Raw genomic sequence first — 20733 nt, forward strand, 5'->3', positions numbered from 1 at the left:
CTGATCGTCGTTTTAACAAGATTACTTACTCGATATAACCATTTCATGCACTTTCACAGATTGTACTCGGCTGATCGGAAGTTTTAATTCTATATACGTGTATTTTGGGCACTCCCTTTATGCAAATATGCAATGAAAGCAGAAAAAGGGTCCACAGAGTCGCTATATCTTTCGTTATAGTAATATTCTCCATGATAGCCTCGTAGCAACCACGCTACATAGCCTCTAGATAACAGAAGCTTGACTGTTTTAAAATATTTTTGGAGACCCACCTCTTTCGTCAGACTTTCATTGTGGGATCAAGGATCTTCTTTTTTAGGCGTATTCATTATTTTCCCCCTAGAACATTAATGCCAATAGTGTTTTAGCTTTTTTTGTGACGCTGTTTTAGAAATTAAGTATTTTTATTTATATTTATTATTTGGAGGGTTTGATGTTTGTATTTTAGTACACTGTATTTAAAGCGCGTTAGAGTACTTTTTAGATAAAACGCTATACAAATATATTTTATTATATTATTAACCATCTGTGTGTGTGTTTATAAAAGGAATGAATTTTAGGATGTTATTATATTATGGGGAATATGTAAGTTATGGATACGTATCCACCATGACACAGACAACGTAGACATTTGTTCTTTTACAGTTATATTTTGTAAAAAGAAAAATAAATAAATAAAAATAAAAGATAATAATATCAAAGATATTTAAACCCTACAAAAAGTAAAGCACATAACTAGTTTCTTCGTGACGTAAGATAATTTATGTACAGATAAGTAGCTCACATAGGTAGTCTCTCCGTGACGTAAGATCATTATGTACAGATAAACCATACAAAATAGTAACACTTAACTATAATCTCTTTGTGACGTAAGATCATTATGTACAGATAAACCACACACAATAGTAACACTTAACTATAATCTCTTTGTGACGTAAGATAATTATGTACAGATAAACCATACAAAATAGTAACACACATAGTTTAGTACCTAGTTTCTTCGTGAAGTAAGAATGGATTCCAATACGAGGATGTATAAGATATTGAACTAGTCAGTGATTATGGATTGACAAATCATTGGTGAATATAAATATTTAAAATTATACTAATTACCTATTACTGACTGTTTAGGTCGGTAGTATGTTTTCACGGTGTTGCTTTGGAAAGCAATATCATTTCGCTTTCCAAAGCAACACCATGAACGCATAGTACCCACCTAAGTAGTCATTAGTGGGTTTAATGCATCACATGATCAGTCCAGGTACTACCATTTCTATGTTATTAACACGCATGAGATCTTATATACATGATTTTGTCATCTTTCTGCAAATCAATGTAAAATTTATTTCCATGGCAAATTATTCAATTTTACTTACCATTCACAGAATGATAAACAAAATAAATATATTTTTTGTATTTCAATTTATTTTTGACATTTATAATTGATAGAATAACTTGACAATATCTATGTAGTTTTGGAGATCGCATCTTCCAACATTCTGTTGGAATATCCATGGGCACAGGTTGTGTTCCTTTATTACGTGGCCTATTTTTTGTATTCTTAATCTATAAAAACATTCTACATGATAAGAAGATATCTTGGATTTGGCCTTCAACTCGACATATATATACATACCATAGATTGCAGACTAATTAGATATTTTAATTTTTATCAAATAACATTCATTTTCATTCATATGTTGATTCATTATGCATTGTGTCCCAGTGTACTTCTTGACTTGCACAACGATAGCTACTGCAATTTTAAAGAAGTTTGAGAACTGTAACTTAGATACAAAGTACACAGTACCCTAAAGCATAGGGTTATAATGAGGGCAAGCTTATTGTCGGAATCAAAAGCTGTGTCTGTTCTCTTGTCTGTTCTGTGTCTGTTCTCTTATACGAAAGGTCAAATTGCTTGCCACGTACCACCTTTGTCGAGCACCAGCACTGAATTCGATTATTTGTTCTTCATTCAAAAACATCTCTCTGGTTAGAAAACATGGGAGGCAGTCCAAAAAGGGGTTTCAATTTTGAAAGGAATTGAATTTTTAGATCAAAATACCGAAAGTGAGTTCGCCGAAAGTAATAAACACAAAGAAAAATCGTTTTCACCAAACCTCTTGCCCAAGTTTTATGAAACAAGATGGCCTCAGTTATCATTGGAACATATTCAGCAATTTTATCGTCGCTCGAAAGCAGTACACCACATTCCGAGCAATATGAAGCCATTAACTTTGGCTCTCCAGGGTTCACAATGTGTTGTATACAAAGCATATGTTGACACTCAAACTTACAAGCACGTTATTGCAGTTAGCGATCTGATGAGGTTTTTAAGCGATGCATACGGTCAACAGCGCAGCCGTTGTTGACGGTATTGATATCCTAGTCCTTAACTTTCTGCCTATAAGCAAATGGGCAATCTTACAACAGAGGAGTTAGCAGATATTAGAAAAATATTTCAGAATAATTTGCCAGACAGTGGAGGGGTTTAACCGAGAAACAGTGAAGATGGAATTTTGTGAAAACTTGCTGACTCCTGACTTTAAGGTTGTTTGATACTCAAATTTGCATGTCATATTTCACATTTTGCCCACAATGCCAGTTGGTTCTGAACCATTCTTATCTTACATTCATAATTATTTTTTAAGTTTATATGTATTCTACTTCTTTTAATCTGTGTTTATTTTACTAATATCTGTCTGTATGTATGTTATATGCAGGACCATATTGAAAACTAGCGTTATCGCTAAATATGTAATCTTGGATAAATAAAGGCTTTATTATTATTATAATAATAAAATCAAACTAGATGTTTATTCTATACATTTATATATTTTGTGATAAAACTCGTTTTCATATATGGAATATACATTTGTCAAGTTAATAGGTCCCTTGTATGTCACAATGGGTGTTTTTATTTTTTGTTTGGTCGCGGTATAACTCAGTGGTAGAGCGTTCATTTCGTAACCGGGAGGTCGTGAGTTCGGCTCCGCTCGTGCCATGACCGTGTCAAACTTAAGACGTTAAAATAGGTAGTGATTGCTCTCATGCCAAACGCCCAGCATTTATAGAAGTGAGAATTACCAGTCTTTCGGATATGACCTAAAAATGAAGGTCCCGTGTCGCGACAGGCGTTCGCACACTAAAGAACCCTCACTCCTGAGCACTAAGCATAGGTCTAAATTGTGGTACTTCACCTACTGCTGGTGACGTCTGAATATGAGTGAAAAATTCTCGACGAGACGGAAAACAATCAATCAAATGAAAAAATAAAAAATGACATCTGCTTCGTACTTAAAAGTTTTTAAACATAGATGTAATGGCAAACTAACAACTCAACTTTATGGCAAACAGGATGACTTCAGCTTCTCCATCGTCAACTTCCCATATTTATGTAGCAATATTCCATTATAACCTGCATATGTGTTGTTTATGTATCTCAAATGATGTGGTACGCAAGGGGTTGTTCTGCGTATGATCAGTTTTTAAATCGAGGCAGGCTACTGACAAACAAGTTGACGTTAAAGGGGTTTCAATAGTCTCGTTTCAAGTCAGCATTTCGCCAATTCTATGGTCGTTATAACGGTCTAATTTGCCAATACAACCTGTCATTAGGTCAAATGCTGTCTGATGTGTTTCATACCAATTATTAGGCCGTTCTTTACACACTGATGTTGACTGCGCATTACTCCATTTACCTGATCGAGGTAGGTGTGACCGGTCAACAAGAGATACTTATTCCCCCAGGCTCCTAATCCCACCTCTGGTATGTCCAGGGGTGCGTGTATTTGCCCAACTCTTAATTTTGTATTCCTTATAGGAGTTACGAGATTGATCACTGTTCCTTATCTTCACCTTTTCATCTTTATTACTGACAAAACATTGCTAAAATCCATAAATATTTACCAATGAAAAACATTGTAAAGTTTTCCCCACACCAATGCCCGATGGTTAAAATCTGATATTTGTCATTACACAAATGCTGTGTAAAAACACCAAAATAATTCATTACACGAACCTGTGAATTATTGACAATTTCAATACATTGCATGAATCACCATACACTTACGCTGTCATAGGACGTAGCCCATAATTTTTGTTGCATGGGGAAGCGTTGCTGAGTTGAATATGTTGTCATATTACTTCGAGTGAATAAATTAGACTCCATGACATCAATTGTGTTACGTTCTGCTTTCGTCGGGGATGAATACTGCTAAACATGAACTATACCAGGTACTTACCGTCCTTCAAGAATGCTCTATTCGGGGGCTTGACCAGAGTTTGTTATTGTCTTGGATGGACTGTCGGAAAGCCGCAGCGGGGCTGTTCCTTCGCCGTGTAACATCATATAGTTTCATATAAAATGTTTAAATTATCTAGAAATGACTATGTATGTCTTTGTCCTACATTGTTCCAAATAACTTAAAGAGAATGAAATCTATATAAGCCCCATCCTTATTTTGTTTTAAAACTTTACCGTGGATATACAAGTATGATATAACCTTTACCTTATGTCAAAATATTGTATGTACAGGTATGACACTAAATCAAATCAAAATGCATCAGTGTACAAAGAAGCATCAAATAAATAGGATAATATTTGAATGTCTAATTAAGAAATATGAAGGCATCAATCAGGCGCGTAGCTACGTTTACGTCAAAACGCCCGAGCGTACACATAGAACCCCCCCCCCCCCCAAAAAAAAAACCCCAACAAAAAACCTATTAAATGCTACAAACATAGGTGAAAAATAAGTGTCTGCAGTATCTGCGGTACATTAGTCTCCCCCGAACCCCCTACCAGGGCCCTGCCCTGGACCCGTTGGGGGCCTTGAGCGGCCCCCAGACCCCTCGCCGTACAATAGGCGTACACATTAATTAACTCAGGCTACGCCACTGTCAATCATCACAGGTGAAGAAATATCAATCGCGACTAGACCTGGATATATTCAAGCAGGGGACGAATCCTGCCTACACCGGTTTACTAAATCCGTAAGAAGCGCGCACCTTATTGCATATAGGCCTAATAGGTTATATTGAAAAAATTCTTGCAAAGAATGTAAAGAAATTGTATGAGAAGGATACCTTTTTATTAGGTGAATATAACCTAACAAGCATGTTCTTTTATCTGTTCACACCTATAGATTTTATTATGTTTTCTCCGTGTGACATATGTAGGTACCTGTTGTACTTTCATTTTTAGCGACAAAGTGAAACCAACAACAGCTGTTTCTAAATGGTTGTAAAATTATCAGTTCCGATAAGGTTTTATGTGACATCTGATAAGTCATTAGATTCGAAGTGTTTAGATGACGCATACTTATTGGTGAAAATATAATTCGATCGATATGCAGTTAGGTAAGTGTTTGATTTGAGATCTAAGGTAAAAATATTTAAGTGTATGTACACATAAATTAATGGGGTATTTCAAATTCCTGTCATCCTAAGTACTTAGTCGTTATATACCGTCGATCTAACTAGCAGATGTAGTCACGTTGAAGAATATTTTGCTCAATAGATTACAGTTAGACACTTCCTATTCTTAGCAGCTTCTCAGACCCAGCGCCCACTTCCTATATCTACTTCGTACAATTAGATATGTGGCTGGGTCTACTCTCTGCAGTCAGATGTGTCTGGGTCTGCTTTAGCCTTGTGTATTCCAAATTCACTCATGTAATTTGTATCTTTTTTCTAGCCCATACAGAATTTCGTAACCTCGTCACATTTGAATCAAATGTGATTCAACTGTGAGTGAGGTTTGAACAGTATGCAAATGAGGCAACTATCATGAGAACTCATGAGAGTATGTTTGATCTCTTCTAGTCCTTGTGTAGAATTCTATATCGATCACAGTTGTAAGTTTGCACACACTTGTTGTCTTGGAAGAAGCCATATTTACATTGTCTGTAATACTTCTTGTTTGTAAACAATGGTTATCATACTTTTGTATATTCATAATAGCCCTTCTTTGTTAACATTTTACATTTTATTTCTAACATTTATGTCATAAAATGTAGCAGTATGGAATTTTAATCAAATGATTTTGTAGTGGTCAGCCGGGTTCGATCACCAGTGGCCAGATAGCTCAATTGATAAAGCACCTGACTAGAGATTCAGGAGGCCCGGGTTTGAATCTCAGTCTGGTTTGGTGCATTTTCTCCTTGTTACATTTGGTGCTGTTGACCACCCCTGGACTTGCAGGTGAAAGTCTTGCCAGGGGCAAAGTAAATATGGGTTGTGCATCTTCGAGGGTGAAGACATTTATAGAGAGAGGGATGTAGCGGTCAGTCGGGTTTGATCACCGGTGGCTAGTTAGCTCAATTGGTAGAGCACCTAACTAGAGATTCAGGGAGAATGGTTTTGAATCGTGATCTGGCCTGGAGGTTATAAAATTTTCTTGAGCACGTTTTCATACTCAAACTTTAACTCCGTGCTCTAAATCGTACTCATATTTAAAAGGGAAGTTATAAAACTTTGATAAAATCATTTTCATATTCAAATGGAGTATATTCTCAAGATTTTTCGAGTATGCTTCGGAGCTTACTCTGAGTTGTACTCAAAACAAACATGTCTCAGTTTGAGTATGAGTATGGTATAAGTTTTATAACCTCCAGGCCTGGTCCATTGCATTTTCTCCCATTATTAGCTCTTCTGAGCCGAAGGCTCAAAGAGCTAATCATATGGCCATATGTCTGGTGTGTGGTGTGCGTCAACTTTTTAGATATTTTAAGAACCCCTTGGTCAATTTTTGTCAAATTTGTCACAGGGTATCCTTGGCCCAAGGGCTTTCATTTTTACTAAAACAAGGGTCGCAACCCTAGTTTTAGTTCAGGAAAATGCAAACAAAAGTAGTGGTTACTAAAAAATCTTCTTCTCAAGAACCACTGGGCAAATTATCACCAAACATGCATAAGGATGAGGATAGGTTGTGGATAAAAAATTGTTCAAGGCATCATCCTGGGGCAAAGAGTGTGGTCTCAAGGTCACTTCAAAGTTGACCTTAAATTTTGTTTTGTTAAAACTTTGATATTTGCTTAGTATAAGGACTAGGATCATAAAATTTTGTCAGTTGATGCATCTTAAGGCCTAATATCATGTTGTCTCAAAAGTAGGTCATGGTGACCTACTTTTTTTAATTTCGCAGGTAATTATTATTAAATGGATTTTGATGCATATCTTGGACACTTTTGAGCCGATGATCATCAAAAGTTGTCAGTTGATGGATCATGGGACCTTAAACTGCGTCATGTGAAAAGTATGTCACCATGACCTACTTTTTGAATTTTATGGCTAATCATTTCTGAATACATTTTAGGTTGTTATTTCAGATACCGAGAGGTTTAGAATCATCAAACCTTGTAAGTTAATGCATCCAGAGGCCTCGAAACATCTTTATAAAAAAAAGTAGGTCACAGTGACCTACTTTTTGAATTTTGCAGACATTCAAATTTCACATTTTCAATTTTAGATGCATATTTTGGACATTGTGAAAGCTAGGATCATCAAACTTTGTCAGTGGATGCATCTTGAGTCTTCATAGTTTGTTGACCAAAAAGTAGGTCACCATGACATACTTTTGGAATTTGACTGCTATATTTTAATATTTCAGATAATATTTGACTTACAATCATCGAACTTTGTCAGTTGATGGGTCTTGAGTCTTCAGAGTGTGTCAACCAATAAGTAGGTCACTGTGACCTACTTTTGGAATTTGTCGTTTATATCTGAATATTTCGGATTCTATTTGACTTCAATTATCAAACTTTGTCAGTTGATGCATCTTGAGTCTTTGGAGTGTGTCGACCAAAAAGTAGGTCATTGGGCCTTCTTTTGGAATTTGACGGCTATATTTGAATACTATTTGACTTGTCAGTTGATGCATCTTGAGTCTTCAGTGTGTCGACCAAAAGTAGGTCATTGTGACCTATTTTTGGACAGTTACATTTAAATTTTCAGGTACTATTTGACTTAACATCATCAAACTTTGTTGATTGATGAATCTTGGTTAGTGAGAATTTTTGCCTGTTCTACAATGTATCAGAAGAGCGATTCTAGGCCCATGGGCCTCTTGTGTTACATTTGGTGCCATAGATCAGTCCCTGGAACTGACAGGTGAAAATGTCTGCCAGGGGATTAAGATCCTGGGTTATTGTCTTCAAGATGTGAAGACATTTAAGGAGGGAGGAGTGTAGCGGTCAGCTGGGTTTGATTGCTGGTGGCTAGATAGCTCAGTTGGTAGAGCAACTGACTAGAGATTCGGCCCGTGTTTGAATCCCGGTCTGGACTGTAAAGTCTGTTGCATTTTCTCCCTTCCTGTTACAATTTTATGATTAGACATTGTACCTGTTCATTATATCATTAATGAATTTCCTCATTTATATGCTACTTTGGATTGTTTTCACATTTTGAGTTACATGTACATTCACATGAATCTTTCATGTGAAAATACATATTTATTGAAACGAAGAAAATCCTTGATAAAAATCATAAACAGGCATTTTTTCCCACCTTCTGAATATTAACATTATACATGGATTTTAAAGCAGACACATGTTGCATGTTAAACTAACATTCCCCCTCCAATTATTCAAGAAAAACAACCCATCAAGTTATACACGTGAATGTACATGTCATAAATTCTTCCTATAGACTCAGATTAATCCCAGAATTACTTGATACATGTATTTGCATTAGAAATTTTGTTTTGCCTATAATTTCTTATTTTGATTTGAAATCAGAAATGGAACCCCAGGAATCAGTATTGAAATCAGGAGGAGGCTGGAAAGTATGGCGGATTATCAACCTGGTTCTGGGAGTATTCTTCACCTTAGCTGGTCTTGTCAATGTAAGATTAAATTCTTAAGAGAAAGCATGAGAGAGATTGCATTCTGTAAATCAACTTTCTTTCATGTGCGAGAAATTTTCCTGAGGTTTGCGAGAACCTCACCATCATTAACCTTTCTCACCCCAAACCAGTCGTTTAATGACTCTTTTATTGGTCGCAAAAATTAGTCACCGTGAACCAGTTCATTATTGGTAAATTGCGAAATAAATAAAGTCATCTCGAATAAAAGTTGGTTTACAGTATACTATGTTAAAGATTAAAAATGGTACTGCCAACATAAAATTATGTATTCAAAGTTTAGAAACCAGTATTTAAAGATGCAAGTTTTACCCATAGAAAAAATGTATAAATATATATGATTTGAAATTCTTTTACTGCAGAATCACTTCTTGGGTCCCTCAAATTTTCCAGGTGTTCATTTAATTGGTTTTGATTCCATGGTATTTGAAGCAGAGTTTCTGAAATCTGAAGATTTCCACCACCAAATGCATTCTTTTGGTCCAGTTAAAAAGTAGTCATAAATTTCTTGTTTAGACTGGTGAAATCATGAAAAAGACTGTTACGTAAGAAACAGATTTCAGAAACTCTGCAAGGAAGATTGAATTATAATTGGTCGATGCATCAATGCTATGAAAAGTTCTGTGAAAATAAAGATGCCCCTTGTGTAGTGATTTTACAGTATGCATTAGTTTTAACTAAGAAATAGAAATCTAAAAATATCAGAATTTGCTATTTGTTCAAAATTATAAAAACTAATAATTTTAATTGTCCAATGACTTTTATTTTTTTTCCTTTCTTAGTTAAATGATGGTGATTGGTATCTTTGGGTGGTAAGTATCCATTTTCATTTTATTCATATGCTGTAAAGGATAGATATGGCAACAAACAGAGATTCCCCCTTGATTTTAGAGATTTGTTGATTTCTTCATACTCAGTACTTTCTATATCAAAATACTGTGAAACAAAATTGAAATAGTTTTATCAAGAATGATTTTGATCTTTGAATAAGTACAAATTATATGTAAGAAAATTGTAGGTAATCTTTTAACAAATAAAGGTTACAACAGCAATTAAAGCAAAGGTTTTATGATATCTGATATTACTGATATGTAGGTAGAAAAGAATGCACACACTATTTTATTAGTATTTACCACCCCCACCTCTTCCAAAATTTTTGGTATTCATTTATCAATTTTTTTTTCACCACTGCTGAAGTATTCAACTTACTTTGTGTGGAGTATATGAACAGTTGAATGAGGATTCAAGGACTTGCAGACATTCACTATTTTTATCTTTCAGCCAGTTTATGGAGTGTCTGCTCTGTTGTGTCTGCCATTAGTGTTGAAACCCCAGTGGTCTGGTATGTATATATAACTTAGAGAAAGATAGGGAGGGGGATGGAGGGATTGTGATGTCTTAAAACATTTAAAGCTCTTAAACTTTATGATTTTAATGTCTATTAGATATTCTTTCAGATAAAGTTTAGTCTTTTGCAACATTTCTGAGAATAATTAAGTACATTATTATGGTTTTGAGCTGGTAAAGAATAATTATTGTTTATTTTCAGTGGGGGCTGTATTTTATGACATTTTGTAATATGGTTATAACTGAATTTTTTTTCTGAATAACCTTTTACTATTTTGAGATTATAAGAATCCACTCATCAAGAGTTTTTAGGTTGGATTAGGGGAATCTCATTAGATGTCAGAAACAAAGCCTTTTGAGGATGAAATTTCCCTTATCTGTGGGGTGGGGCCACAATAGGGGATCAAAGTTTTGCATGCGAATATTTAGGGAAAAATATTTAAAATCTTCTTCTCCAAAATGACTAGAGAAGTGGAAATTTATATGAGAGCTTCCTGATATAGAGTAGTCAGTAGATTCAAGTTTGTACAAATCATGGTCCCAAGGGGTAGGGTGGGGCCACAACGGGGGGATCAAAGTTTTATATGCTGATACATGTATGCATGTATATATAGAAAAAATATCTTTGAACCATAGCTTTCATATTTTGTATATACATTCTTTATAGCAAGACCTTTCATGTGATCCAACGATGTGTGATCTAGTGAACTTGACTTGTTAGTTTGGTCTACTTTTAATAAAAATCTGACCTATTCAACTTGTCAAGAACTATATCTTTCATATAAATATCTTATGGCAAGACCTTTCATTTCATATCATGTACTTTGACCTTGAACTTGGGGGTATGACCTACTTTTAAGAAAACATAACCTACATTATTTTTGGTATTAAGTATATCCGGTACTATTTTAGGTTGGGCTTTCATATTTTGTATATAGATTCTTTATGGCAAGATCTGGTGACACAAGGATGTTTGATCTTTTGACCTTGGAGTTTGTCCTACTTAAAAAAAAACCCTGACCTATTTTGATATCTCCTGAACTATTCAAGGTAGGGTTTTCATATTTTGTATATAGGTTCTTTATTGAAAGACATTGTTATACATTGGTGTTTGACCTTGTGACCTTGAACAACAGCAGGGCCACCTAAGGTGACTCAGGTGAGCATTGTTGCCCATGGGCCTCTTGTTTGTTTACTGTATGATAAAAATGATTGATTGATTACTCCCCCTCCAAGAATTTTCAGGTTTTCTATTTAATACAGTATCTATGTGGTAAAAATATGATGATGCATATAGTCATGTCACTGTATGTTTTATAAGTATACACTCTCTACTTACAGTTAGTAAAATATGGAACACAGTTGTCACCATTCTCTTCACATTGTGCCTGACCTATGCTGTTTATCAAGTTGTGCTGTTGTTTGAGGCCATTAAAGGGGAAATGCAGAACCCACTGGAGAAAGAAGAAGGCAGGTAAAGAAGAAAGTATTCAGATTACGAAATTCCACAACAAAAGTGTACATCCAATTAACATAGTTGTTCAGTTTTAGTCCCCATGTAGCAGACTGTATGGAATGTACATATGTAATATATAATGTAATTAAGTTAAGGGTGAAAGTATATACATGTAGTCCCTTAAATGTTTTGATAAAATAGTTTGGCTTTTCATGTACTTCAGCCCTGGAAGGCAGTTATGTGTTAGTTAGGTGGGAAGGGGCAGGGTAAAGCCGCAGAAGTCAAACACAGGCACCCATTGCATTTTTATGACATACAAATGTAATTGGAGTGAGATCCATCTATTGCCAATATAGAAGTATAGACAAGTTTCTAAGGGCAGGTTTAAAAGCATCGTCGGAAACCCATGGTTGATTACGCTTCGTTCATCTCTCCATCACCCGTGGGTCCATTCATTCCTACTCGCTCATTCTCATGAGTAATTAATTAGGCAATTTGATTAGGCGCTCATCGGTATACCCTGAGTGAATTTGTCCTATCAACAAGATTCTTTCAGCCCAATTTCGGTATACAACTGTTGTGATAGCAAATGAAGTTAATGCTACCTTTAAAAACAGATGAGTTCCATTACTTTGATTTGACAATATTTTTAAATGTTTATTCACGAGAACGAGCGAGTAGGAATGAATGGACCCACAGATGATGGAGAGAGGAACGAAGCGTAATCAACCATGGCTTTCCGACGATGGTATAAAAAAAACTAACTAGGATTCCCCTAGTAATGGCAGCTGAAGCAGGTAAAGCCCTGCACTGAATCTTTTATCCATGTAATTCTGGGAACTGTTGGTGTTTATGACATCTGTTTTGGTCAAGTGCTGGGGCCTAAGCCATTTTGATTTGGTCTTCTACCCAGTGTAGTTGTTAATGCCTTTTCCAGCACCTGCCTTAACTGCTCTGTTGCCAATTTTCTCTAGGTCTCTAGTAGTAGATGTTTCATGTCTCCCATCTCACTAGTTTGGCATGTTTAGTTATCCATGCATTATCTATGTATATTTTAGACCAGGTTTTACAGCTCTGCAGGTGGTTTTGGCAACTAAAAGACACTTGTAATGAGATATATTTTTATTATTCTAAACAAGTAGAAAAGGGAGAAAGTTTTGAATTTTGATATTTTGTTGTTGTTTTTTTTGACAGAGAAATGGGAGGATTGTTGATCATTATTGCTTGGACATCAGTTGCCAGATTCACAACTATTGGAAGGTACGCACTGAAAAAAACCCCACCTTTCAAAAGCCCTTTCTATAACCACCTTTCACATAGTAATTGACTGATTGCATTTACTAAATTTGTATCTAAGAGATTTCATTTAAATTTTTATGTTATCTGGTGTGAAATTAAGGAATTAAATGAATTTTATCTTTGCCAGTAGATGTGTTTTATTATTTCCAGTACCATTTTCTATTTAGTGAGTTTATTACATTATTCTTCAATTAATATCATCATTGTCCTAATTATTATCATAGTCAGGTTTTATTATGGTAGGACTTGGTGTGTCTGTCTTGTGTCAGATAAAAATAGAACATATTAGGCAAGAATCATCAGACTTGGAACAGAAGAAGCCTATTTATTTTTCCAGGTCAAAGGTCAGGGTCAAACTTACATTGATAATTTTACAAGCATAAAACAAGATATAGATAGTACTAATAAGGCTAGATAACAAAAACGTGTCACATATTTAACCATGCTAGTGTAACGGGAACCAGATTAAATGCATCTGGTCCAGTTATCCCAGGTTTGATATTATGATTCCTTGATTATGTTCAACACCTCAATAAAGACAAAGGTTAAGTTTTATAAATTTATTGATTTAAAGAATTCATTGCTGTATTTTGGCCAAGAATGTAAATGATAACAGACAACAAATAAATATTAAAAAGAACTAAATAAATGAATTTGAAGCTGTAAATGTAAATATCAAAAATGTGACTTAGATAAATAGTTTGAAACTTACTATGAAATACAAGTGTAAATGAGTCTCAAAAAATAAAGAGTAAAGGGATCCAAAACAGTGATTAGTTAGTGAAAAGTGCTCAGATTATTGAAGCCTTATTCAGAAAAAGAGAGAGATCAGAGAAAGAGAGAGAGCGAACCTTTAGGTTCTTTGTCCCTTGCCAAAGTGATCTGAATTTACCACTGAATGGGCTTTTATAGTACCTATGACCAGTGAAAGTGACCATGTAAATTTATAAAACAGATTGTGGTTTGCTAACAAAAATAACTTTAACCAATAGAAATTACAAAAACAAACATACTTTAGGAAACATGGCTAAAATGGGTGATTTCAAAACAACACACATGTGTAAAGCATGTGTTTACCAAATAGGGTGAATTAAGACTTATCATTATAGAGAAATGCAGTAGACTTTAATGGAATGAAGGTAAAAGTAATTTAATATTTAAGGGCTATGAATTATATTGAGTTTAAAAGAATGCAATAAAAATCAAAACTGTCACAATAGAAAAGATGTATATTAGTGTGATGCAGTAGTTTTGTGAGTCCGTTGTCTGCCTGTTTATCCATCATAACACTGTGGGAAGGACAAAGAGTATTGATATGGCTAGGGTAATCAAACCTGTATGTGAGAGGAAGATGCATGATATTTCTCAAGGTCAACGGTTATACTTCCATGGGCCAGGATCATCAAGCTTTGTGTACATGTTACATGTCCATATAGATATTTCTTAGAACTAAACGTGTTATCAAGAGAAAGCATAGAGAGAACAACATCAAAGCCATTGTATGACCAAAGAATGGTTTCCTTTCTTTGATTACTTCTGCATTACTGAAAATAATTGGATTGCCACATTTTGCAGTGTGCTCAATTCTCTTGTTATCACAATTATTATACCGGTCGTGGTACATGAAGCTCACTGGTAGAGTGTTCGCTTTATAACCGTGAGGTTGTGAGTTCAAACCTTGCTTGTACCATTGGTGCGTCACACCTAAGACATAAACATACTTGTAGGTAGTGATTGCTCCTTCACCAAACGCTCAGCATTTACAAGTGAGAATCACAGGTCTTAAAGATTTTACCTTATTTACGAAGGTCCCATGTCATGGCAAGTGTTGGTACAATAAAGAACCCTCACTGCTACGGTCCTGAATACTAAGTAAGGGTCTAAATTTGTGGTAACGTTTCAATATGAGTGAGAAATTGTTGACGTCCCGTAAAACAAACAATCAATCAAACAAACGATCACAATTATTATTTTTCTTTTTTAAGTTTAGAAGACTTTTATTAATTTTTACCTTCAAAGTTTGTCCAATTTTCTAATTTTAGACCAGTTCATGCAAGTAACAAGCAGATGATGAATGCTCTCCTGCTGATAACTGTCACCTTGACCTTCATTCCTCTGTTCACCTGGTCACTTTGTTATGTAGCAGACTGGCATACCAGACTGGGCCATTGTAATGGAATGTTTTGATAATTCGGTGCTTCATGTATAGATTGGATATTTCGAATTGTGCAATACATTTGTGTTACCATGAAATGACATGGGCATACTGAGTTCCCTGGCACATTCCTCTGTCTGTCACTTTGTCCTATTTGTTTACTAGACCTCATTCTCCTGTATATTGGTGAGTTACAGATCAAATGTAAGTTTCATTCCAATTGACTTATTTGCAGCCAAATTTTGGCCTTTGATAATTTCATAGAATCCAATTTCTCAGACTTATTTGTATTGTGTATTTGTACATTTAGTTTTTCAGCATGGATGTGAATATATACCAGTTTTTTGTGTAACTGTGACAAGTTTCAGATTAAACAGAATTTCTTGTTTATACTTGTGCATTCTTGTCTTCCTGCTGGATGCAAAACATGTTCTCTCTGTCTCAGTTGATAAGTTTAGGATGTTGGTATCAATTGTGAGATTCATATGTACATAAAAATAAAGCTTTTCTATTCTTCACAATAAAAGTAGATGTATCATTATGATTAGAATTGTGTGTCTGTTGATTTATACAGTACTATCTGAAGTCCTTGTTTGATTAGATGAAATCCACAAGTTATATAAATTTTTGATTACAATATATTAATTTGATGAAAGGTGAAGATAAGGAACAGTGATCAATCTCATAGCTCCTATAAGCAATACAAAATAGAAAGTTTGGCAAACACGGAGCCCTAGATACACCAGAGGTGGGATTAGGTGCCTAGGAGGAGTAAGCATCCCCTGTCGACCGGTCACACCTGCCATGAGCCCTACATGTATGTCTTGATCAGGTAAATGGAGTTATCCGTAGTCAAAATCAGTTTGCCAAGACCGTCCTAACAATCGGTATGAAACAAGTCAGACAGCATTTGAGCGAATGATAGGTTGTATTGGCAAACTAGATCGATATAACGACCATATAATTTGCAAAATGACTTTAAATGAGACTGTTGAAACCCCTGCACCATCAACTTGTTTGTCAGTAGCCTGCCTAGATTTAAACACTGACAATACAGAGAACAAGCTCTTGTGTATCGAATCTGTGGAGAGACAAACACCATATGCAGGTGATAATGGAATATTGTTTCTTAAATATGGGAAGTTGACAATGGAGGAGCTGAAATCAATCCATTTGTCTTAAAGTGGAGTTATTAGTTTGCCGTTAAAATCTATTTCCAATAAAATATCTAAGTATGAAGAAGAAATGGACGACTCTGTGATGTTCTTTATTTCATATATCGAATCAACATATGAATGAAAATTGTTATTGTTAATAGATAATACGTCGTTGATATATCTAAATCTCAGATTGAAGGCCACAACAAGAAATTTTTTCTTCTCACGTAGAAGTTTTTGAATAAATTCTGTTTCATATGAATATAAATACAGGTCAGCTAACAATGGAACACAATTCGTGTCCATGGGAATTTCAACAGACTGTTGGAAGACCTGATCACCAAAGACTACGAATCAGAGTGGTGTTTAACAAAGTAAGTTTTTGGATGATTTATATATATATAGTCAAATTAAAATAAAGCTATCCAAATGTACTACAGCACCCGCATTTCACAATGTACATGTACATCAGTATATATAAGGTGTTATAGGGATATTGTTGTTGCACTACATCTAATCTCTGTTATTTAACTTGTTTTTCATATGTGTAATCCACATTGAACATTTGGTCTTTAAAAAAAAACAACAAAAAAACAATATCTATACTATAAACATAGCATCGTGTAAGGTGTAACATTAAAAGTCTTTTTAAAAAAAGACACCAGAGATAAGAATTCCGAAAAATTCGTTTCTTTTGAAAACATTTCAACAAATTGTGAATCAGATCTTCATACCTTGTTTTTCATTGCAGCCCCAAGAATTCCAGTGAAAAATATAGTCTTTATTCTGAAGGGAACTACAAGCAAATATTCTTGTTTCCATCATCTTCTTTCCTTTGGCGAGAGCCTTAATGTCATTGGAGATAGCATTGTCCCCAGAAAGTCTGTATATGAAATAACCTGTCACTTGCTCCTTGAGGATGAACAAAATTTAATATGTATTTAGTCCATAACCAGACTTTAAAATGGGGAAAGCATAGTACAATGTCGCTAGGATTAGCTAGATTTAGCTTCCGAAAATAATTGCAAATGTTAATCAAGATTATTAAGTATATTTATTTTGAAAATCACCTTGTAATTTTGGGCATAATAAGCAATCTGCATTTTGCTTCACTGCTGAAACCTGGGATGGCCACACAGGTTGTAGAGGATACCAACTCCGAAAAATACGAGTATTTATAAGTCAAAAGTTGACTACTTAACCCTTTCTCTACCGTACCGGATAATTTGAAATAATATTAGCTCTAAATCTGAAAATTTCATTTCGTTGTAAAAATGTGCTATTATGATAGGTGTGTGTGTGTAACTTTCAATCTGATTAAAATCAGATCCTAGAATACGCTCACAATCGCTACAATAGTGTAGCGATCTAAGTGAGCGGATCTCAGGATCTGGTTTTAATCAGATTGTGTAACTTTAATATGATAGTCATTGATAAAATTTAAAGATTTTTTCAAAATAAAAATTTCGGTCCTATTGAATATAAGTTTATATAGAAATGATTTTTGTACTGGAATGAAATATTGAAACTTTGCTTCATTCAGAGCCTCTAGATTAGTTGACAAATATTAAAAACAAAAGTTTATAAACCTTATATTTTTGTTTCATTTCGATAGCAAAATGACAGCTAGTATTGCTTTGAGCCTATTGATCAATACAAACTATCATGGTTTTTTTTTAATCACAGGCGTCTTAAGTGTGGATATCATCTATATAGATCTTGGATGTATGTGCACTGTACACACCCCCATTACCCAATAAAAATATTTGCATATAGAACCAATAATTTATCCAAAATATGTTATCATCTTCATACATCGATTTAGTCAGTTTTTACTTTCTATAAACTTTTGAGATGACAATTTATCAATTAAATTGACAAATGTGAGATGCTAATATATAGAATAGAATGTATATGTACATGCATTTATAATATTATCTCGCAAGTAGTCATCTCAAAAGTTTATAAACTAGAAACTGACTATACAGAATGATTAATGGGGAGAATAACATATTTTGGATAAATTATTTGTTTTATATTTTGTTTTTTCATTGGGTTGAAGGGGGGTGGGGTATGTAAACAAGATCTATGTACACGCTATCCACACTTCAGGTGACTGTGGTACTTACCGGTGCATTTGCGTAAGCTAACTAGCTATCGCCCTGATACGAGCATATCAAGAATGTGTCTACATGTGCACTGTACACGTGTATCCATGAGTATATGTAGGTCTACGAGTTGTGTTGACTTTATTGTTTTCCTATTACCGGAGTTTTTCAAAAGTAAACAAATAATCCAAATGTCGTGAACAGAAACTGAGAGAACAATCAAAACATTTGAATCAAAAAGATTAAAATTCGAGTTAGTATTGAATTAAGTGCTCACAACAAACATGGACTCATCTTGTTTATATCATTGAATTCTCATGAGAATTTTACTTCATCGCTGAATCAATATGATGTCTCACCTATCATTACGCCAGTTTCGAGATGAGAGCTCTTCTGTGTAGGGGGTGCATAGAGATGATAGGTAGGAGCAACGAAATAACGTGATATAATAATAATTCGAAGTATTTAATTACTCCTCGAATGCTTATTTACTTCATTTGTGTATCAATCGAAATCGGGTGATGAAACTGCGTATGATAAACTTACTGAATACATTCACTTATGCAGTGATGAATATTTGTCCCACTCCCGCGTGTAAACAAGTTGTTTCGCGCCTTACTATGTACAAGAGTTCTACAAAGGAAAATAACTCGGATATATCTCGAAGCCGGAATATTACTCAAGTTTTGTTTTCCTTTTATGGCGGCACCACGTTTAACCAGATCTATTTCGACTCTAGCCATCGTCCACGCGTCGTATTTGTCCGCCATGTTGACTTTCTGTATCATGGATAAAACAGTAGCGCCACCTATGTACGGCATATGCCTTTAGAATTAAATCTTCTCAAACCATTACACTGGAGAAGGATTTGACAGCATTGTATATTGACCCCAGTTTTAAGAGCAATTCAATAAATATTCGACCAATAACAATATCATGACAAAGAATCAAGGACCATTCATGAATTGTTTTACTAAAGCATATTCGTATTGTAAGTTTCATAAAATGGCGTCGATCCATGGGAAGTTTAAACGAATTTCAAATATCAGCGTTAAAGAAAGAGAAAAGGAAGATATTAGATATACATCCATATCGTTAATATATAATTTCTGTGGCATATCGTTAATATATAATTTCTGTGGCGTTCTAACATCGCTCTTCCGATTGGGATCCGGGTTAGAATAGGTCCTCAGTACCCCTTGCTTGTCGTAAGAGGCGACTAAATGGTGCGGTCCTTCGGGTAAGACCGCAAAAACCAAGGCCACGTGTCACAGCAGGTGTGGCAGAATAAAGAATCTTCCCTATTTAAAGACCGTAAGCGCCGAGCACAGGCCTACATTTTGCAGCCCTTCACCGGCAATTGTGATGTCTCCATATAAGTGAAACATTCTCGAGAGGGAGGTTAAACTATATACAATTAATCAATCCAACATCACTCATGGCCGCCGCCATCTTCTTCGATTATTCTCTCTTGCTTCTTGGTTCCGATATAACAGCACCCTTTTCATGTTAGCGAAAGCTGTCGTTTGATTGGTCAAGTCTGAAAAGTGAAATAACATGACCTCAACCGCAATGCTGTTAGATCCTTCTACAGTGTAACGGTTAGATAAGATCTGATGTTTTAGTCGACTCGCATAGCGAGCTACCGCTTGGTATCGGGTCCGTCTTGCAGATTTACTGCTTCAATACCACCCTCATACGCAACTGAATATAGTTTGACTGGCAGTGTATGTTAATTGTTTTGTTAAATGAAATCATTACGGTGAGCATAAAACTCTTCATAATATTAATGAGACACATACATTGTTTGTGAAGGAATGAAAATATTTTAGAATCAGGTATCGATAGCAGGTCTGCGACTGAATGCAGTTGGGAGATGAGGCTCTGTGGATACAAAAGCAGACACTGTATGTCTTTCATTGAGTTTAAGATTTGTGGTTAACATAGTTAATAAAGTTTTGTATGGTAATATTCAAATTTTAGCCAAACAATAATGGTGAGATACTTATGAAGTGTATCGAAATAATATTTTTAATCGCAGCATGAATATAATCAGGGGAGGGTTAGATGAACAAGGACTTGAGGAGGTACTCTACATCGTCAAAATGGTTGACTTTGACTGGTCGACAGGGTATGCTTACTACTCCTAGGCACCCGATCCCACCTCTGGTGTGTCCAGGGGTCCATGTTTGCCCATGCAACTATCTATTTTGTATTGCTTATAGGAGTTATGAGATTGATCACTGTTCGTTATCTTCACTTTTTTAAAACATGGATGAAAATATAAATATTAGCATTATGTGTCCATTCATTAAAGGCTTTATCGCATAACTGAGTAGCGCAGT

The 20733-nt window shown here is 35.1% G+C and overlaps 1 protein-coding gene across 2 annotated transcripts; it reads left to right on the top strand.

The window, feature by feature from the left end:
- Window positions 1–4962: 4962 nt before the first annotated feature.
- Window positions 4963–15675, top strand: LOC125671382 (transmembrane protein 220-like). 2 transcript variants are annotated; one of them, XM_048907089.2, is made up of 7 exons: window positions 4963–5099; window positions 8742–8848; window positions 9649–9678; window positions 10148–10208; window positions 11555–11687; window positions 12864–12929; window positions 15011–15675. In XM_048907089.2, exons 2-7 carry the CDS (start codon window positions 8744–8746, stop codon window positions 15153–15155), a joined length of 540 nt encoding a protein of 179 aa, XP_048763046.1. In that variant the 5' UTR covers window positions 4963–5099; window positions 8742–8743; the 3' UTR covers window positions 15156–15675. The 2 variants fall into 2 exon arrangements, with proteins under 2 accessions (XP_048763046.1, XP_048763045.1); XM_048907088.2 differs by having other exon boundaries at window positions 4966–5361.
- Window positions 15676–20733: the final 5058 nt, after the last annotated feature.

This window comes from Ostrea edulis, chromosome 4 (assembly GCF_947568905.1).
Source record: "Ostrea edulis chromosome 4, xbOstEdul1.1, whole genome shotgun sequence".
NCBI lineage: Eukaryota > Metazoa > Mollusca > Bivalvia > Ostreida > Ostreidae > Ostrea > Ostrea edulis.